General features: G+C 35.1%; 3 protein-coding genes across 4 annotated transcripts; 1 reads left to right on the top strand and 2 right to left on the bottom strand.

The window, feature by feature from the left end:
- Positions 1 to 572: 572 nt before the first annotated feature.
- Positions 573 to 1,743, top strand: LOC120069645 (enoyl-CoA delta isomerase 2, peroxisomal-like). The gene has a single exon (XM_039021427.1). It carries the CDS (start codon positions 754 to 756, stop codon positions 1,471 to 1,473), a length of 720 nt encoding a protein of 239 aa, XP_038877355.1. The 5' UTR covers positions 573 to 753; the 3' UTR covers positions 1,474 to 1,743.
- LOC120069644 (actin-related protein 9) lies at positions 1,657 to 15,335 on the bottom strand. 2 transcript variants are annotated; one of them, XM_039021425.1, is made up of 22 exons: positions 15,179 to 15,335; positions 15,008 to 15,080; positions 14,743 to 14,852; positions 14,596 to 14,655; positions 14,453 to 14,518; positions 12,494 to 12,596; positions 11,689 to 11,897; positions 11,103 to 11,223; positions 9,661 to 9,725; positions 9,126 to 9,215; positions 8,847 to 8,897; positions 7,891 to 8,022; positions 6,574 to 6,663; positions 6,413 to 6,483; positions 6,122 to 6,321; positions 5,988 to 6,031; positions 5,832 to 5,881; positions 4,958 to 5,003; positions 3,174 to 3,224; positions 2,333 to 2,479; positions 2,089 to 2,155; positions 1,657 to 1,959 (listed from the first exon to the last, which is right to left on the bottom strand). In XM_039021425.1, exons 1-20 carry the CDS (start codon positions 15,179 to 15,181, stop codon positions 2,336 to 2,338), a joined length of 1,779 nt encoding a protein of 592 aa, XP_038877353.1. In that variant the 5' UTR covers positions 15,182 to 15,335; the 3' UTR covers positions 1,657 to 1,959; positions 2,089 to 2,155; positions 2,333 to 2,335. The 2 variants fall into 2 exon arrangements, with proteins under 2 accessions (XP_038877353.1, XP_038877354.1); XM_039021426.1 differs by having other exon boundaries at positions 2,042 to 2,155.
- A 582-nt stretch (positions 15,336 to 15,917) lies between these two features.
- Positions 15,918 to 18,627, bottom strand: LOC120069646. The gene is made up of 5 exons (XM_039021429.1): positions 18,320 to 18,627; positions 16,844 to 16,958; positions 16,623 to 16,712; positions 16,401 to 16,501; positions 15,918 to 16,276 (listed from the first exon to the last, which is right to left on the bottom strand). Exons 1-5 carry the CDS (start codon positions 18,385 to 18,387, stop codon positions 16,240 to 16,242), a joined length of 411 nt encoding a protein of 136 aa, XP_038877357.1. The 5' UTR covers positions 18,388 to 18,627; the 3' UTR covers positions 15,918 to 16,239.
- Positions 18,628 to 19,114: the final 487 nt, after the last annotated feature.

Consider the following 19,114-nt stretch of genomic DNA (forward strand, 5'->3'; position numbering starts at 1 on the left):
AAAACTCTTCGCTAAAGAAAAAAAAACCCACCCCGTTTCACTGTTTTTTTTTTCAAAACCACCCTCATTTTCTAATTAATCCGATAAATTTCAGAAACTATATCTAAATTTTCCTATTTTCCTATATTTACAATTGACTCTATTTAACCACTTTTTATGTTTAGTTATTTCGATAAACTAATTTTATTTAAAAATATGATATTTAATTAATATAAGTAAAAATGTTATATAAATTTAAATAATATTAAATCAATGTATAAATAAAACATTACTTAAATTTAAAGCATTCCTAAGGAAGGAATTTCCTTAAAACAAACATAATAATCTAAATATTTCAAAATATCTATAAAAATCTTACTAATAAACCTGACAATCTAAAGATGTGAGTCATATAACAGTCCCTAAAATCCCCATGAAACCAGAAATCACAAATTATTTTCAAATCTTGTACAAGTCGTTCCATATCGTGCTTATATTTGATAATCACAAAAAATAAATAAATAAATAAATAAATAAATAAGCCGACAATGAATAAGTATATTGGATATGTATTTGCAAAGGATTAAATAAAATCGACAAACACAGATATTTTTGTGAAAAGACTACTTTTATTTGAAGATAAAATGGAAGAAAGATATTTTTGTCCAATTGTATAGACATAAGCTGTTTTGATTTGAAGATAAACTGAGGAAGTGGATTTTGGTCGGGTCGAGTCGAGTCGAGAGCGGAGGCCAATTAATTTACCATTTGAAAATGTGCACAGTGGAGGAGCGAGGCAATTTCTTTATTCTAACTCTAATCGGCAACGATGACCACCGCCTCGGCCCATCCTTAATCAACTCCATCCTCAAAGCTCTTTCACAAGTCAAGGCACAAGCCTTCCCTGGTTCGGTTCTCATCACAACTTCCCACGGAAAATTCTTCTCAAACGGCTTTGATCTCCCCTGGGCCCTTACCGCCGGCTCTGTTTCTGCTGCCCGTGATCGCTTAAACCACATAATCGACATCTTCAAGCCCGTCGTCGCCGAACTCCTTTCCCTTCCTATGCCTACCATTGCTGCCATTACAGGACACGCCGCTGCCGCCGGTTTTACATTGGCGCTGAGCCACGACTATCTGATCATGAGGAGCGATCGGGGCGTGCTGTACATGCGTGAGTTGGATCTGGGTCTAACTCTACCGGATTACTTTATGGCTCTGTTTAAGTCCAAGATAGGCTCCAGTTTGGCTGTGCGCGACCTCATCCTGAGGGGGATGAAAGTGGGAGGTGAAGCAGCAGTGAGAATGGGTGTCGTGGAATCAGCGCACCAAGGCCAGGACGCCGTCGTGAACGCTGCAGTGCGGCTTGGGGAGCAGCTGGCTGGAAGAAATTGGGATGGGGAAGTGTATGCTAAAGTCAGGAGAAGTTTGTATCCCGAGGTCTCTGAGGTGCTTGGGTTAACGGGGAAAGCCATATCCATTTCTAAACTATGAAAGATGAAGGTAATATGGTATGAATTTAAGTTCCTAAAGCCATATGTATCGATACATTGGCTGAGAGAAATTGGAATCTCAGTCCAGTTCAGTTGTATGTTTATAAATTTCATAAATATATACACAATAAGTGAAAAGTTGAACCTCAGTACTTACCAAAGAAATGACATACCGCCGTGATCATTGAACTAGAACTAGAACATATCATTAAATCTTCTTCAATATCCTATGTTGTGGTTGTTAATGAAAATCATGATACAATTCCTGTAATTCCAATTAGAATTTTCTCTTACTGTGTATCATTCTCGCCTCACCACAAGTTAAAATGAATACAAACTCAAATGAAACATATTTAACTCGAGCATTTTTTTAAACTATACTCAGATGAGCAAGAGCAATTTTCTATTCTCCAATCTTTACCACCCGGAATTATTGCTTCAGTATAAGGATAAGGGCTCCATTCCCGAATTGACCCTAATCTTCACCCTAAAATTATATAATTTAAACATTTAATCATAAAGATCATTAAAAGGAAAAAAAAAAAAACTCAAAAAGCACAAGGACTGACATCATTTCAGTACATATTTGCAGTAGAGAAAATTTACAAATGAAAACCTGTGTTGACTCCTTTCTGGTTGGAGCAAGAATTGGTTAGATTCTGAACGCTAGAAAAGATTATCATCTGCAATAAGAAACACGACAAGTTTCAGAAATTTTATTATGTAATAATAATGATAGAGCATATTAAAGTTAAAGTTATATCAAGTTCTACAGGCTTGTAAGCCCAATTTCATCTATACAAGTGGCCTAAAAATTGAGAAGTTTGTGTTCAGAGTAGCAAATAGCAGAAACAGGTCACCTTTTAGGAATTCATGTAGCACATCGCTTGTGCTTGAAGATAGTAAGAATCCTTGTATTTTCTGCCACTTCCAGTAAATATTCCACCGTTAATCCAGTCTTCACGATGTATCCAAGCATCCCGCCCAAAATCAAGCACTCCAATAATCTGTCACATTGTTGACATATGCTATTCTATTATCCTAATGGATTAAGGTGGTATTTGGTTCATGTATCCTTTTCAACTAGCCACTTTTCTCATTCGAAGAATGATAACTTTTATGAGCATTTATTCACTTCAAACACACACATTAAGAATGGATCTACGTAAACTCTGCTGCAGCTAGGATATCTGACAATTTAAGACACTCCACACGGTGTATTATCTCCTTTACTCGACATATTATGTATAGAGAAATTGTCCCTAAGGGATTGTTTGGGTATCCAACATAAGATGGTATATCCCCACATCCTATATCATCTCAGTGTTTTGAGGCCCATTATCCTATCTCACCGATTTTAATTGTATGTGGGCCCATTTTCAGAACGTATTTCGTATCTCACCGTCATTTTCCTTCAGTGTATCATATATCATCTCAACGCTTGAACATACTCGATCATACTCGATTGTTCATACTTGATCAGAACTCCCCAGACATCAAAACTCTCCAGACATCAGAACTCCCCACATTTTATATCATCTCAGCACCCCAAACAACCCTTAAGCTTTTTAGCTATCAGATCATTTAGATTTTAACAAGTTCATTCTTATAAATGGATTACATTGTGATGTAGGGAAAACGCAAAATGAAATAATAATATTAGATGTCAAATTTAAAATATTTTAATGCAATTCAACTTACCGCTCCACCTCTCCATGATACAAAAGAAGGGTTTGTTCTTGATTGCAATACCTATTCAGAACAAATCGTTCAATCGTATAGGAGGTCAGATATAATCTCCTATTAACATGGTAATAAATTCAATATAAACAGGCAGGAAACATAGAGTATCAAAATTTCGAGATTCCTAGAACCTTTGCTAATAGTCTTTTAGCTATGAAAAATCTGAAAGCAATGACATCTATAATCTTTGCTTATAGTTCCAAAGCAGGTGTCTGATTTATAGCAGAACTTGACTAACTATTGCCTATAGTCAGAAATAGGCAATAATTATCATAACTATAATCTATTTAGTTATAGTATTTGTCATTGTATTCTAGATTATTGTTATTGTTATTGTTATTTTTGTAATTTTCTCTTCTCTTCTCTTATCTTTTCTTTTCATTTTCTTTTTTAAAAAATTATTTGTGTAGTGTTGGCGGTTGCCCGCCAGGGGGTATCATGCTTCTTCTTTATAATATACGTCGATTTATAATTTGACCATTGCCTAGAAATATATAGGCTACATTTCTGTTTTTAGTCTCATTTTATACCGCTTAGTTTAATTTGTTTATCCTTGCGGGTATAATCCTCTTATATCTTTACAAATTACAACCATCCTTTATTTCTTTCAAAATGAAAATATCTTTAAATAAAAATAATGAGATGAGAAGAAAAGACCTGGAGCCACAAAATGACCCAAAAAATTACAATGGTGACTATAAGGTGAAAGAAAATCCGAATTAGAAGAAGCACCTAATGGAAAATATTGACGTAAGCTATACTCCAAACCTCCTAAGACCCCTACCTCATTTTGAAACACCCTTTGATTCCCTCCAGACAGGTGCGCTAAAATAAGAAATTAACCGACTTGTGAAAGCAATGCCTCGCAGTCAACAATCCTGACTTGGGGGGCCAATGACGCACCAAATATTGCTAGAATCTCGACCAAAACTTATCTGAAAACATACACTATCAAGACTGGTTTACATTCTCCGCTAGTTCCTTGTATTGAACACACCACATAGGACATAAAAGACCAAACTGAAATTAATATTCCCCATCAGCCTCTTCATTTTCTCGATTGTGATTAGCATCGGCCATTTTTGTGGTTCAACGTGGTTATTTTGTGTATATTGATTTATCTGGTTGTATTGGATTATTACTTTTTAGCCAGACTTGGACAATTTGCAGTTTAGTATAAACATTTTACTTTTTGATCCTATGACTAGGTTTCGATTTCATGGTTGGTTTGAACATTTTTGTAGCTTGATCTTTAGTATTATGTTGGTTGAGCTTTGTATGATTTTGTTGCTTAGTTCTCGGAAAAATTTTCTATTGATTTATCATTTATTTACTGTTAATATTTATTCACTTGTACAGGGGGTAAAAGTAACCTTTTTTCTAAAGTTCCTAACTCTACGTATTGAGAATCCTCGTGAAGAAACATGATCCACGCAGATTTCTCATAGGGCATCCCCACCCTGAGGTATCAAACAAGAATTTTGACGGAGACAGAATGAATTAGGAGGTGGATGGTGAGGAAGCCATCTTAGGCCCCTCCCATCCAGAGAATGCCAAAGATCTCCCCAATGCTTCCCCCTCTCGCTAGAGTTGTGCCATCAAATTTAACTTTGAATGGGAGCATATGATAATTTTTTTACTTGTTAGTATAAAAATGTCCTGGATAAGTGTTATAACAAATTTCCAAATTAAAAGAGAATGAATTAGACACAACGAAGTGGCCATGAACTATACAGTCTAACCTCAACAGTGTCTATTGCTTCATTTGAAGGAATTGCATGCAAGACTCTGCAAAGGCAAACAAAGATAGAAACATATACAAGGGCATTAGATTATCTAGCAGTAGAAGATCACTGGCAATAGGTACTTCGGACACTGAAATGACAAGGATGCAGAGATACTGCCATTTTTCCAAATAGCTGCCATGAAAGCAACAAAACTGAAAAATCATTTTTTTCCATCTCATAACATCAAATTTCATTAGGAAAAAATAAAATGAAAGAATACAAGGGGAAATCCAAGCCTACATAATATGCCAAACTGATCAATCAAATTTAGTCCTCACAGGTTCAGCCTAAACCAAAAAATTATATATTTGTCAACAAAACAAGCATCATAAACAAAAAAAAAAAAAAAAAAAAAAGCTCGCTCATTTAATTTGAATGAAAATATGCCTACTACCTAAAGCTATAACTTTCTGGTAGAAGTTAGAACAGTTTGGTACGACTTAAATGTAACAAATTAATTAAAGCTAGATAATAACCATTCAGACGGAGAACTTAAGCTTCTAGAATGAAGCTTTCTATGCAATTGTCCTCATCCATAAAGTGAACCATATCCAACTGCAATAGCGTCCTTGCTTAGTGCTCAACTTTGGAATGTTGAACAGTTGTAAAAGGAACTCAGCCAAACATTTCTTTTTTATGGTATCAAATTGATACCATATTGATGAATGAACAATCGTTCACTGAGTTTCCAAATTCAAACTTATCCAAGAAACTAATTCCCATCTAGAATATGGAAACAATTGACATTCTTTGATGCCTATTTGTACAAGCAATATGAGATTAATGAAACATGAAATAACAAATGCCCTTTAAGCTTAAGACAACAAACCTTTCCTCCGTTGCAGGAATAAGACCTCTTGTCAAAGCCACCCCACCTACCTAAAGCCCAAAACAATATTACTACCTCCTGCCCATATCAAATATATGAAATTTGAACTTCATAAACTTAAAACTGAGATTCAAAGCTTTATAATAAGAAACTTACTAACTGTATGCTTAAGAACAGTTTCCTTTGGAGGTCAATCCGCCCTGCTCGGTAATCAAGGAGCTTAACTATTAAAATCTCACATTCTGGTACTGGTAGAATAGATGTATATACGTGCAAGGCTACAAGCATACCTGTTAACAGGATACTGTTTACAATAGCTTCAGCAAGGCCGACTTTCTCTTCTTTCTTTGGCTTAGTTGCATAAACCGGGTAGCTATCCCACATTGGGAAATTAACATTAACGCCAGGATATACATTATCCGGTACATCAGGTCTTCTGGAGTACTCTGTCTGCCATGTCTCTTCCAGCATATCCTCATAGTCATGAAACCTAAAAATATCATCACCAAATTATCAGAATAGTCATCATACAGCTATATTTTGACATGAAAACTAGTCGAATATGATTATCAATAACTGACCATGCACGGGGTGCTTGTGGATACACATCTGGAACCAATAGCATTGGGAAGAACAAGCCCATAGGTGGCACCTGGAGGAGGAGAAGGGGGAGAGATCATGATAAATGATCTTCCTAATAGATGTTCTTTAAATAAAAAATGAAATCATTACGAAGGCACACATTAAGCGCAGTGAGTCTTGTTTTATGAGAACCAGCAGGGGCGCCTTCTTCATATGAATGTACTACAGCAACAGCATCGACCTCCCCTTCCTGTCAATTGAAACCAAATGATAAGAGGAAATCTATCTAAATCCAAGGGCATCAATTAAAGGCAACATCTGTGAAATATACACGGAAGTCCTTGAAAGATTGTTTCATGAGCATGATGTATCTCAACTTTACGTAACTAAGCATTTTTATCAAATACTCCATCACTAACTTTCCAATAGCATATCCTTGAAATACAAATGAGCGGGTTCATAATATGGAATTGGAAACAACAAAATGCATTAAAATCAATTCTATGTGATATCCTTTATGATCATTTTTCTTCTTGAAGACCTGAGACATCTGCATCTATTGCAAATTACTGGAAAATAAAGTGAAGGTACATGAAATCTTGCTACAGAGGAAAATAGGAACAGCATGGAGTCGGTGGAAAAATATTACAAATCACTGCATTGCAAAGGAGCCCTTAACCATAAATTCAAACGCAATGTAGAAGTTATGATATTCTTTTTTTTGGTTAATAGAAACCAAATATTTTCAAGTACTTTGGACTCTCCCCTCTTGAGATCACTCTCAAGCCCCAATTTACTCATCAAAATATTGCCAGTGTTCCTCTTTACCACCCAATCTATTTACAACCTAATACCATAACTACCTTCCTAACTTATTTTTTTTATTTATGAAAACAACTTCTTTCATTGAGGAGTTGGTAGAATACACGGGAAAAAAGATCTAAAAGAAGAGTACCTTCCTAACTAATTACTAATATTCCCTTACAATACTCTAATAACAATCCTATCATATACTAGGGGCAGAAGAAGACTTATAAGAGTGTAGTGTATTAATGAATAATAAGTGTGAAGATACTAGAGGTCAAGGGGCTGTTTGGATTTTTTAAGCTACTCTTAGAAACAGGTTACCGTATTTAAATTGTGTGTGTGTGTGTTTGTGTTTTATTATTTTTTTATGTAGATAACTTCTTTGGCAGAACACTTTCTGGAAACAAATTTACTTTTTGTTTTCTTGGATATCATGTAGTTTTCTAAATTATCAATTCATGAATAGTCAAGAGTGAAAGCTGATTCGGATATAAATAACTCTAAACTAACATACAGAAGCACACCCAAACAGAATTCGAAGTTCAAACATCTTCCAAGAGAAAGATAATTATGAAAAAATTTGCAAAACTTTCAAGGAGACAACAATTATTCAAGAACATAACTTTCATATCTATACTATTGCAGACACAGAAAAGATGGTCAAACTCACCCTAATTTCAGAGTATGACTCTTTCAGCCTATTAAGCATCAGAAGATCTACAGGCTTCGACAAGATGTCAGTACGAATTGGTGGCCAAGTTTGGTGATGCCTTTGAGTCCACAGGAGGCATCTAGATAAGTCCTGAAAACACCTACTGAATAAGTAGAATAGTAAAATAGTAAAATTTCATCACAGATGTCGTTGAGAAAAAATAGTCAAGGCTCGTTTGATAATCATTTGGTTTTTTAAAATTAAGCCTATAGACACTACTTCCATTTTTTTAAATATATATACACACACATGTATATACACATATACACACACATATATATACACATACACATATATACACATATATACACATACACATACACATACATACATACACACACACACATATTATGTTGTCTAAATTTTAGGAGTGTTTCCAAAATCAAATCAAAGTTTTAGGGGAAAAAAGTGTTAAGAACTTGTTTAATTCTTTGGAATTTGATTAAGAATTCGAATGATTCGTTAAAAAAGATGCAAACTACTGAAAATATATTTACGAGCAAACAAGCATAATTTCAAAAACCAAATGATTATGATACCGGGTCAAATAACTAAAGTCCTGTTCGATAACGATTTGGATTTTGGATTTTTTAATTTTTGAAAATTGTGCTTGTTTTCTTACAACTTTTTTACCGCGGTTTTATACTTTCTAACAAAACATTTGAATTCTTAACCAAATTCCAAAAATAAAACAAGTTTTCAAATTATTACTATTATTTTTTATAGTTTTCAAAACTTGGCTTAGTTTTTGAAAACACTCCAAAAAAGTTAACAAAACAAAGAAATCAATAGGTTTCAAAAACCAAATAGTTATCAAAGTAGGCCTAAACTTTGGAGCTTCCAGATTTCTAATACCATACTAATGCTCACTTTCAACGAAACACATATTTGTAGCAACTAAGAAACAAACGAACCTCTCCACCGAAAGGCAAAGTCTTTGCTGTGGCGGGCAAGGCAACACCATCCTAGACACCAAAAGATGAACAATTACAAGTAGATGTGAATATTTAATACTTCAGGAAAAGCATCTATAATTCAAAAATAAAATATCAAATATTGTGATACTCAAAATATGCAAAACCAGCTCTCTCTCTCTCTCTCTCTCTCTCTCTCTCTCTCTCTCTCTCCCTCCCTCCCTCAAAAGAAGGNCTCCCTCCCTCCCTCAAAAGAAGGTTAGAAAAAATTGAATTTACCTCAATGCAAATAATTGTTGTCACCTGTGCTCCCATGTTAACAACACATGCTGAAGATAGTCCATTCCCAAAAACTGCAGCGAGCCCTTCCTGTGACAACCAAAATAAAAAATAAAAATAAAAATAAAATCATTTAATAAGGAACCCGTAGCAAATAGACAGAAAAATCAATTACCTACGTGATGTGCATAATTGAAGGACAAGAAAATTTGAGTCAAAAGTAGACTTATGACATAAACTTAAAGGAATAATACAAACATTTTAAGTTCTAGATCTTATTAAAAGTTTGGATTTATTGGAATTTACAAGTACTTTAAAAAATTGAAAGAACACGAGGATATACAGAAAATCAATGTGCAAATACACACAAGAGTCGATGATTCTACAGATCGTATTCTCATGACTTAAAGAGCCAATTCACTGTATAAAACGTCACTACGCGCATTTCAAAAGGAATTGCAATCATGAACATTATACGAATAGGATGTACTACATATTTACATATCTGCATGCTTAATAGAAACTAGGCCCTTACCTGATGAACCACTGCTGAACCAAACCGCAAATCTCGCAATACTATTGTCAACATCTCCTTTATTTCTGTTGGTACCAAGTAAAGAAGCTGGTTAATTCTTTTTCCCTAATTGGACTTCAAAGTTGTTTTAAAGAATGCTGTCATAAGCAAACAAGGGAACTAGAGAGGAAAAACACACACACAAGCTTCAGGTCTTTAAAGTATCACAACCTCACATGATAAGAAGTAGGATGACTTCAATAAAATAAAAGGTTCCCTAGCAAGTAAGGCAGAAACAATGACAAACAAGAACTAAGCAAATCAGAGAAGACGTACTTAAAAAATGTAAAATGTCGAAGTTTAACTATGTAAATCCAAAAGTAGAGATGGTGTAAAGTGTGGTCAGCAATCCAGGACCAACCTCTGACATTCAACCATAAAATAATATGATACATCTACATCATTACTCATTAGGGAAAAAAAAACATGGAATACCTGGTGGTTGAATATGGATTTCTTGCATATTATTGATGCCTATTATTTTGCCAGTTATATACCATGCAAGATCATTCAAATTTCGAAAAAATATCATCTCCACGGTCCAATAATTCAGTTTAATCATGGAAAAAAATAATAAAATCAGTAATGGATACCAATACACTTAAAATTTAAGAAATTGTGCCCATACCCAAAATCATTACATATTTATTATACATCAGGATGGGAATAGATGCTGGTTCGGGATAAGTAATGAGAATCTTCTCCAGCTCCAAACATATTTCCCATACCTGCTCCATTTACCAACTTTATATCTAGAAATAACTGAGGCAAGTTTTTCACTTAAGGTAATAACAACTTTCAACAACCATACAACCTATAAAGTTAACTGGAGAATTAAGTTCTATTTTACTTCTCGTCATTTCTATACTTTCAAAAATTCTGTTTCAGTTCCAAAATTTTATAGAAAAAACTATTTTAGTCATTCATGTTAATTTTATGTTAACCATTAAATAGAAATCTGGATCCACTTAGGAAGCTGGCACTGAACCCACAACATGTACTAAATTAATGGCAAAGATAAATAATGTTTTATGCAAAGTTAAAGGGACTAAAATCAAACTAAAAGAACTTTAGGGACCATGAAATAACCCTAAACTTTGGAGAGAAGATATTTAACCTTTTGAAAAAGTTTGTTTCACTTTATTTTCTTAATAAAGTCTGCGCCCACCTCAAAGCCTCAAGGCCCAGACTTTGGAGACATCAAGAGTTTTCCTTATTAAGCTCACACAAATATTCAACCACAAGACCTCTAGGAAGGGTTTACTCAAAGATCACAGGCCTTAGCCAACCGGCTACCCCTTGGGAGCTACAAAACTCATTTCACTTGTTTTGATGATCATTTGATTGTCCAAGTAAGATTCACAAAATGATAAGAACAGAAAAATTGTAGATGTGAAAAGTACCGCGGTTGTCAAATGTTTCTGGGACCACTAGAATAGCAGAATACAAGTTTCTTTCAGTATGAGGGATATGCAATTTCTCTATCAAAATCCAGTCCCAAATAGCATGCAAGTCCTCAAGTACCTGAAATGTACCAGATAAACCTTCAAAATAATGTCTGAAGCGCATGAAAGCTTCAGTAAACTATACTCCTTTCATCTAAAGTCTGCACATATTCAGATTTTAAGATACGTCTGAGCGAGTTGATATTTGTTAAAATAAAATATTGCAGGTCATTATCATTTCCCCCCAATCCTTGAAAACTAAAATTTGCCCAAGTGTGGTGGAATAATTGACAGAAAATGTGGTACTATCAAAGTACAATCATGAATGACAGAAATTGCATTATTATCAAAGTACAGTTATGGATGTACATACCGATTCAGCTTAACTTCCCCAGACAATGCCTAAAAGGAAAAGCAAAATAACTATATCCTAATCTAACTTTCACCATTCATAAAACACAAGTGTTGCATAGGAAGCTTATACTATAGTACATCTATTTTGAAGAAACTACTGGCAAGAGATATTGCCCACATGAGACAATACCTGTTGCGTAGGGTAATACTGTGAGATATTCAAGTGACCTCTGCGAATAGGACGGTGCAGGCAGTATGGCTCACTGGGTGATATTTTAAGAGCATCCTCACCGCAAATAAACTGTCTATATTTGATTACACTAGAACTAAGCTCCTTGGAATCAGTATCTACGTGCTGGTCCAAAGGCTCATGGTTCACATCCTTGGAGCTTGAACTTTCTGAAAAAACAACTGATGAAGGTTACAGAAGAATATCTGATGTGCTATCAAAATACATTATTGAATCAATGGTGGAGAGGGCAGATGATCAGAATATCTGCATATTCCCAGAAAGAAATTTTTTAAAAGAAAAGTCAGAGACATGTTACAGAGCTGTCTTGTAATGCATGTTCAAGATCTGATGACAATGAAGAATACGAATACTTATACAAATAGTGCAAAGCAAAGAATCCAGAGAACATGTCAAGAATTATTTTGTCATTGAAGGAAGAAGAAGACAGTGAAGATAATAGTTAGAAGAATATAAGGACTAATTCAACACACAATACCCATGAAGAGTAATTTCGAGATTCAAGATTTAATTTAGCTTTACAAAGAAGATGATGAAGAATAAAGGATCGGTACAACACATCCCATAAAAAGTGACTTTAGAAGATTAAAATTTTATTTTAGCCTCATGCTTCAGGGCTTTATCAAAATTTCAAATTTTGTTGGCATCTTAAATGAATAAAAGAAGTGCAAGACACAACATAAACACTTTCATGCCTGCTAATGGTATTTGAAAAGGCACGGAAAGTTAACTAAATGATTATTACCCACTGCCACTGGCGAAGTAGGGTCCCTCTCATGTACGTCTGTCCAACTAAAGTCAGTATCCTTCTTGCCATTATGCATATTATGCCCATCAACTCGTCCCATCTGTAGACCATTCACAAGAGAAGGAATAAAACCATTGTTTTCCAGTAAGTTGCACCTAATTAGTTCTCATGCTTCAGTTTGAGAATGTTTAGTAACCATCCAGGGCACTACAGCATTCAGAATAGCAAAATTTTAGAATTTGTTACTGAGATAAACAAAATAGTTGTTCTTTTGGCACAAAAAGAAATAATTATGTTAAGAATTGCATGTCATGCAAGAAAATTCAGATTGTGGATTGAAGAGGTGAAGTAATTTATCTTCTTGTAAGGTAAAGTTAAGCATATCAATATTATAATGGAAAAAGAAATTTTCAATGTGATGGTTAATAATGTCGGCAAACTCAAAGGCATCCTAGATAGTCTCATTAGATAAACAAATAATTTGATTCTCAGGTACAAAGAGCTTCACTACTCCATCACTCCAAAAAACCACTAGCCAGTTTGCTATTCAGCTTACTTTAACAGTATGACACACATAAGAACGGCACTTGAATAGACAGTAAGTGAGATTAAAAAAGAGAACTAATGTGGTCTTCTAATTATATTAGACACAAAAAGAATTGTATCTGTATGCTTCTACATCTTAATGCCATTTAGTTGATCTAAATGAGCACAAAATAGTCTATTACACATTTCTTAGTCTTTCAAACTAGAATGCCATATGCTTTAGAGATGCAACATGAAATGTAACACCCCAGGCCCAGGATTCGGACCAAGATTCGGAATCCGGATTCAGCCCCTGATGGCCCCGGCATTCCCCTATGACCTGACTACGTCATCCTCACTTGCCTCGAATGCTTCTAGAAGTGAAAGTTATCCCCACAAACCAACACAGGTCCTTTCAGCATGCTTTGTCCTCACTCACATGCATCCTAGGAAAATTTTCAGGAGGTCACCCAACATAAGATTGCTCCAAGCTAAGCACGCTTATCTTTGGAGTCTTATGATTAAGCCACCGAAAAGGAAGGTGCACTTTGTTGGTATAGGTAGTAACTTTCAATTCTTTTAAGCCTTTCTTAACCATACTTTCATGTCCTCAGAATCCCTCTCATTCGGATGTGATATCGGTTCTATCATGTACCCCTCCTGAACTCGGGTTGGGTCGTTACATGCCCACCAGCTTCCGCTTGGTTTGTCCCCGAACCACATCCTCTCTGATACCATTTGTAACACCCCAGGCCCAAGATTCGACCCCTGATGGCCCAGCATTCCCCTGCATCCCTTGCGACCTGGATACGTCATCCTCACTTGCCTCGAATGCTTCTAAATGTGAAAGTTATCCCCACAAACCAACACGGTTCCTTTCAGCATGTTTTGTCCTCACTCACATACATCTTAGGAAAATTCCCAGGAGGTCACCCAACATAGGATTGCTCCAAGCTAAGCATGCTTAACTTTGGGATTCTTATGATTAAGCTACCGAAAAGGAAGGTGCACCTTGTTGGTATAGGTAGTAACTTTCAATTCCTTTAAGTCTTTCTTAACCATACTTTCATGCCCTCAGGATCCCTCTCATTCGGATATGATATCAGTTCATTCATGTACCCCTCCTGAACTCGGGTCGTTACATGAAAGCTCTCTTATACCATAAGTTATCATTAACACATTTACCCTTTTTCATATCTCTATAAAGTATTGGACTTCAGCTTTTTTAAGTGATGAGAAACATTGCTTTCATTCAGTTGAATGAAAAACTTCACTTCAGTTAATCGTATCCCTGAGTATAAAAGAACCAAGAATGTGTTTTCAAGTTGCAAATCGAACATAGCCAGAGAAAGTTACATTGCTGCAATAAATAAGCAATAGATCTCAATTAACTTCATTACCACTCCGAATCCAGAACAATGGTATGCCTACCTTGCGCGGGAAAGAACTGTTAGCAACCTCTTCATCCAGAAACGGTATTTTTAGCAACGAGGCAATCTAGAGACAGACAAAATTGAACACCCAATCAAAGAAATATTCCATTAATGTGAATATAAAGCTCACATGACACTCACAACATCATATGCCCTCTCCCGCTCCATGTGCTGTGCAGTTGTAACTTGTGAATTAAGCATCTGAAACCCCAGAAATATACAATTTTTGTCAATGTTGATTGAAATAACATTGATAATGTTGTAAACGTCTTAAAACGTATTCTAAACCTGATCTTGAACATTTCTCTTGGGCACTTGATTGGTATAACGAGCAATGCAATGAGGAACATTAAAGGGAGCATCCTGCGATGCAAGCCCAATCCTAATATTTGCAGATCCTTTACACCCAAAGAAGTACCGTAACAATTAGAGTATATAAAATATGATTAGCTCAGTGAAAAAAAGAGTGTAGATACTTGAATTTGCGAAGATGGAAAGGAGAAGCAGAATCACAGAAAACAAATATGAACTGAGAGAGACGAATTTGCAGTACCAGGGTTTATCACTACCAAATTTGAACCTCGTTCGGAAATAAGTTGTGAAGGTACAACTGATTTCAGGTAATCCTGCGAGTGGAAGAACGAAGAAACAATTCAAAAAGGGTAAACAGAAAATAAAAGGAGAGAAAAATATGATAATACAGAGATCAGTTCTTTGCCCTCACCATGGCGAAGGCGTTCGTCTTGCTGCAGCGCAGCTGAGCACACCTCAAATTGGCGCTAATCACTAACGTCCGGTGAGTCGCCGTTACCTCCGTAACTAGTTCCAGATATTTTTTCTTTTTTGGGCACGAATTTTTTTCTTTTTAATATATATATATACACAAGGTTACAGAATTATTCCTTCTAATTAAAAATAAAAGCTGCATGATTTATGCTCATTTTGGCAGCTATTCAAAAAATTAGAGAGCCTTTTCCTATTCTTTTCCTTTTAAAATTAGATTTCTCCTATTGAGTTCAATGGAAAGAGTAAAATTATACGGGAAGAAGGTAAATGAATTACTTTTTGTATGATATTTATAATCATATATAAATTTAATTATGGGCTATGCCCTTCTCATTTTAGTTTCTCGTGGAACATAACTAATTGTCGTTATATGAGGGGCAAATTATACATTACTCCATTTTATTGGCTAATGTTTAAATTATTACTTATTTCTTTAAGAGTGATATTAATTCCCAAAAAAATTTCCAAAATTAGTACATGCTATTTACAATAACCAATTTGTCTTTGCAATGACATAATAACTGCAGTGATAAGAGCACGCAGAAGAGGTTAAGCTCAACCATTTGGTTTAAATCCTATAAAATTTGAGATAAGCACATCAAAATCGATTCAAGTATAACTGAATAGATAAAACACACTGATTACTAAGTCAGGTTTGATTTTCGACTCTAGAATGGTTGAACTAATAAAGAAGATTGCCCATTTGATTCTAGCACAAAGTGGAGAAGTACAAAGGACTGAATGCCGCAGCTCAAATTGAATAATAACTCATCAGAGGACAACAATGAAACGAAGATATCCTAGAAAAAGAGAACAGCCGACTACAAGAAAAGTAAAAAACTTGTTTGCATCAATGGTGAAAATGTGTGTAAATCTAAGAACTGAATGCTAGAGCAAATTAATCCAATCGCCAACCGTTGCTTCTTCCATAAATCTAATGTGTTTTTGCTTTATGTGTCTTCTTTTTCGAGTGCTTCTTCGGGCTTGTGCTCTTCATCCCTAGGAAGAAAAGCAAAGCACCAAAAAGTGCAACGTGCTGCCAAGAAAATAGGATTCCATAAGTTTTTTTTTTTTTTTCACAAGTAAACTGAGATTATTAAAATGTAACTGAATGGGGGGGGGGGGTGGGGGGGGCGCAGTTAGAAAGCACATCAACAAACCTGCAAGAAATCAGGCACTCTAGGATACCGAAAGAAGGTTTCTGAGGGCTATAATTGAAGAAATCAAAAAAAACCGGGGTGATAATAGCCAATTGCAGAAGCTGAAAGAGAAGACTAATTTCTTAGTGCATAAATTTATAGCAACATTGACCCCCACTAAATATAAACGTTGGCAACAAATGTATACTTGCGGCTATAATTTTGAGCATGGTGAATTCTTACCAGGAGATACGCTCCAACTCTGCTGCCAAAAACAAACAGAAGGCCTCCAATCCCTTTAAGAGATAAAGAAATGGCAACCAAGTGTCTGACCTGCAGTAAATTATCGAAGTTTGAAAAAGAAAAGTTACAGTGTACTCATATTGTCAACATTGAAATAGTGAATAAGAAGAGAGCAGCAGTCAACACTGGAGACAAACAGATGGTGGAAAACATGGCCTTACATCAATATCAGGTATTGCTACCCCCAGCTTGGATGATAAGTTTCTCCTCAAAACAGCTACCTTTGAAGAAAATTCCGCGGCTGCTGGCCCACCATTATTGGCAAACTCATTAAACCTAATAAATGGATGTGTGTAAAGTCAATAAGGCTGAGTTTGGCCTGCCTTCAAACTAGACAGTTGAAAGAAAACATTTTTTTTTATGGCTTTCATAAAAAATTATGCATCTGGCAAACAAGGCATTGCTCGAGATATTCATGCATGTACTTTAGAGACACAGAGAATGGTGTAGCTCTCAAGTGATCGAACTATTTCTTTGACATTTAGATGAGAGACCAAATTGTTGAAAGTGCGAAAAAAAAAATCACAGGAACCACATTTTTGAAAGATTCTAGGGGGAAAAGATCCTAATGTGCACGATCAATTGCACAGAAAAGTTTACATAAAAAACTTTCTCATGGTTTCTTTTTGATATAGTGAGTGTCTAGATATGAAAAGGACAACTATCTAACCCTACTACTAGATTTAAAAACGAAAAGAACTCTAGAATACTAAATCTTAAATGGGTGATTGCTATGACTTAAGCTATTCCTTCAGACTATTTATTATTTGCATTGGCTCAGCCAATCTATGGCTGTTGAGTTCCCCAATCTATGGTCATTGAACTTTCCCCCAATTAATCAGTATCCAAGGGGAGTTCATTTCTACAACATTTCTGCTCGATATCAAATATCGAGTTTATTACTATAAAATTGAAAACATGTTTACATGATTAGCTAATGGAAAGTTTCACCCTCGAATTAAGGAGTAAGAACCAAGATCCGACCAGCGTGAGACAACATAACTAGAATGGCTTGAAACATAAAATTGTAAAATTGGAGATCTTCAATGTATTTGTCTTCTATCCCCTTGTTTAACAAAGTTCATTCAATTTTGAAAGCATAAAATCAATACTTTATCCCCTACAGAAATAAACGTGCCCTCTAAGTCTTAAGTATAACCTTCTTCATATCAAAACCAACGCCAGGAATTAATAAAATCTCAGCAATAGCAACAATGGCTTCTCATGAAAACACTTTCAACCCTCCACTCTCAACCAAAGCCAGAGAATGTAAATTTTAGATATAAAATGGTCCGTAATCTCGATGAAAATTAGACACTAGCGGTGTAGAATCCATCACAAACAAATAATCGAAGGAAAATGAATGGGGCCTAATAAATCTCGCCCATTTGAAGTAGAAAGTTCAGCCAGGCAGAATTCCGTAACAGAAACACAACAGCAACACAATCACTGAGCATATAAACAGTAAGAAGAAAAGCATGTATATATTAGAAAATCCAAAGACCCATTTCCGGAATGAAAGCAAGAAAATCGTAGAACAATAAAAGAGTCGAAGTGGGAGAAACATATAGATTGAAATCGATTGATTACAGATCCAGTGAATCTGAAGGTTGAGAAAGGAATATGAGAGAACTTACATCTGCCAGGCGGAGAGGATGAAGATGGAGGCAAAGAGAAGCCGTCCAAGGAAGGAGAAGAACCCCATATTTCTTAATGTTGGTCCGAGGTTGAAGAACAGAGAAAGCTAATCTCGGCCCGGTTGTGGATCGGCAACTGCTTCGGCTCAGGTGACGAAGAAATTTTATACTCACGGTGCCTTTACAAATGGGAGACCCACAGAACCAGAATTTCCAGTTTGTAAATTGTGAAATCCAACTCAAAGCCACCCGGTCGGTCAAAATTCAAATTTAAAACAATCTAATCGATTGTAAATCTCTCTCCAAATGAAAAGCCTTTTGGAATTATTTCAAAGAAATTTAAATAAATAAATAACCCTTTTGGAACATAAATTTGAACACAAAATTCAAATTCATTCAGTTTTGATCTCCGCATTTTGAAAAGATTTAGGTTAAATTACCCCCACACATATAACTTTCTAAATTTTATGTTTGATGTAACCTTTTTAGATTAATAGAGTTCTACAAAAATAATAATAATAATAATAATAATAATTAATATATTAAATTAAGGGTGTTTTTTGGACCAATCCTAAAATTCGAGTAGGTTAGGTTAACAACCTATATCTGTGATGGGTTGGGTTTGGTCGTCAACTTATTCTTTTCTTTTTAATTAAAAATATGTAAATTTGTCTAATAACTAAAATCTCATAAAATTCAAATGTTAAATACCAAATATCTATGATATTTATTACAAATTTTAAAACAAATATCATAACAATTTAAAAAAATTATTAAAAATTCATAAATTAATCC

The sequence above is a fragment of the Benincasa hispida genome, unplaced genomic scaffold (assembly GCF_009727055.1).
Source record: "Benincasa hispida cultivar B227 unplaced genomic scaffold, ASM972705v1 Contig533, whole genome shotgun sequence".
Taxonomy (NCBI): Eukaryota; Viridiplantae; Streptophyta; class Magnoliopsida; order Cucurbitales; family Cucurbitaceae; genus Benincasa; species Benincasa hispida.

What these genes read in the sequence shown, in the direction of transcription:
- LOC120069645 (XM_039021427.1), top strand. Translation starts at nt 754, where the DNA reads ATGTGCACAGTGGAGGAGCGAGGCAATTTCTTTATTCTAACTCTAATC.
- LOC120069644 (XM_039021425.1), bottom strand. An exon ending in TTTGGTAGTGATAAACCCTG is followed by an intron (nt 14,853 to 15,007) that starts GTACTGCAAATT and finishes TTGGGTGTAAAG; the next exon opens with GATCTGCAAATATTAGGATT. An exon ending in CCACAAGCACCCCGTGCATG is followed by an intron (nt 6,322 to 6,412) that starts GTCAGTTATTGA and finishes TGATATTTTTAG; the next exon opens with GTTTCATGACTATGAGGATA.
- LOC120069646 (XM_039021429.1), bottom strand. Translation starts at nt 18,387, where the DNA reads ATGGGGTTCTTCTCCTTCCTTGGACGGCTTCTCTTTGCCTCCATCTTC. An exon ending in TAGCAATACCTGATATTGAT is followed by an intron (nt 16,713 to 16,843) that starts GTAAGGCCATGT and finishes AATTTACTGCAG; the next exon opens with GTCAGACACTTGGTTGCCAT. An exon ending in GAGTTGGAGCGTATCTCCTG is followed by an intron (nt 16,502 to 16,622) that starts GTAAGAATTCAC and finishes CTTCTCTTTCAG; the next exon opens with CTTCTGCAATTGGCTATTAT.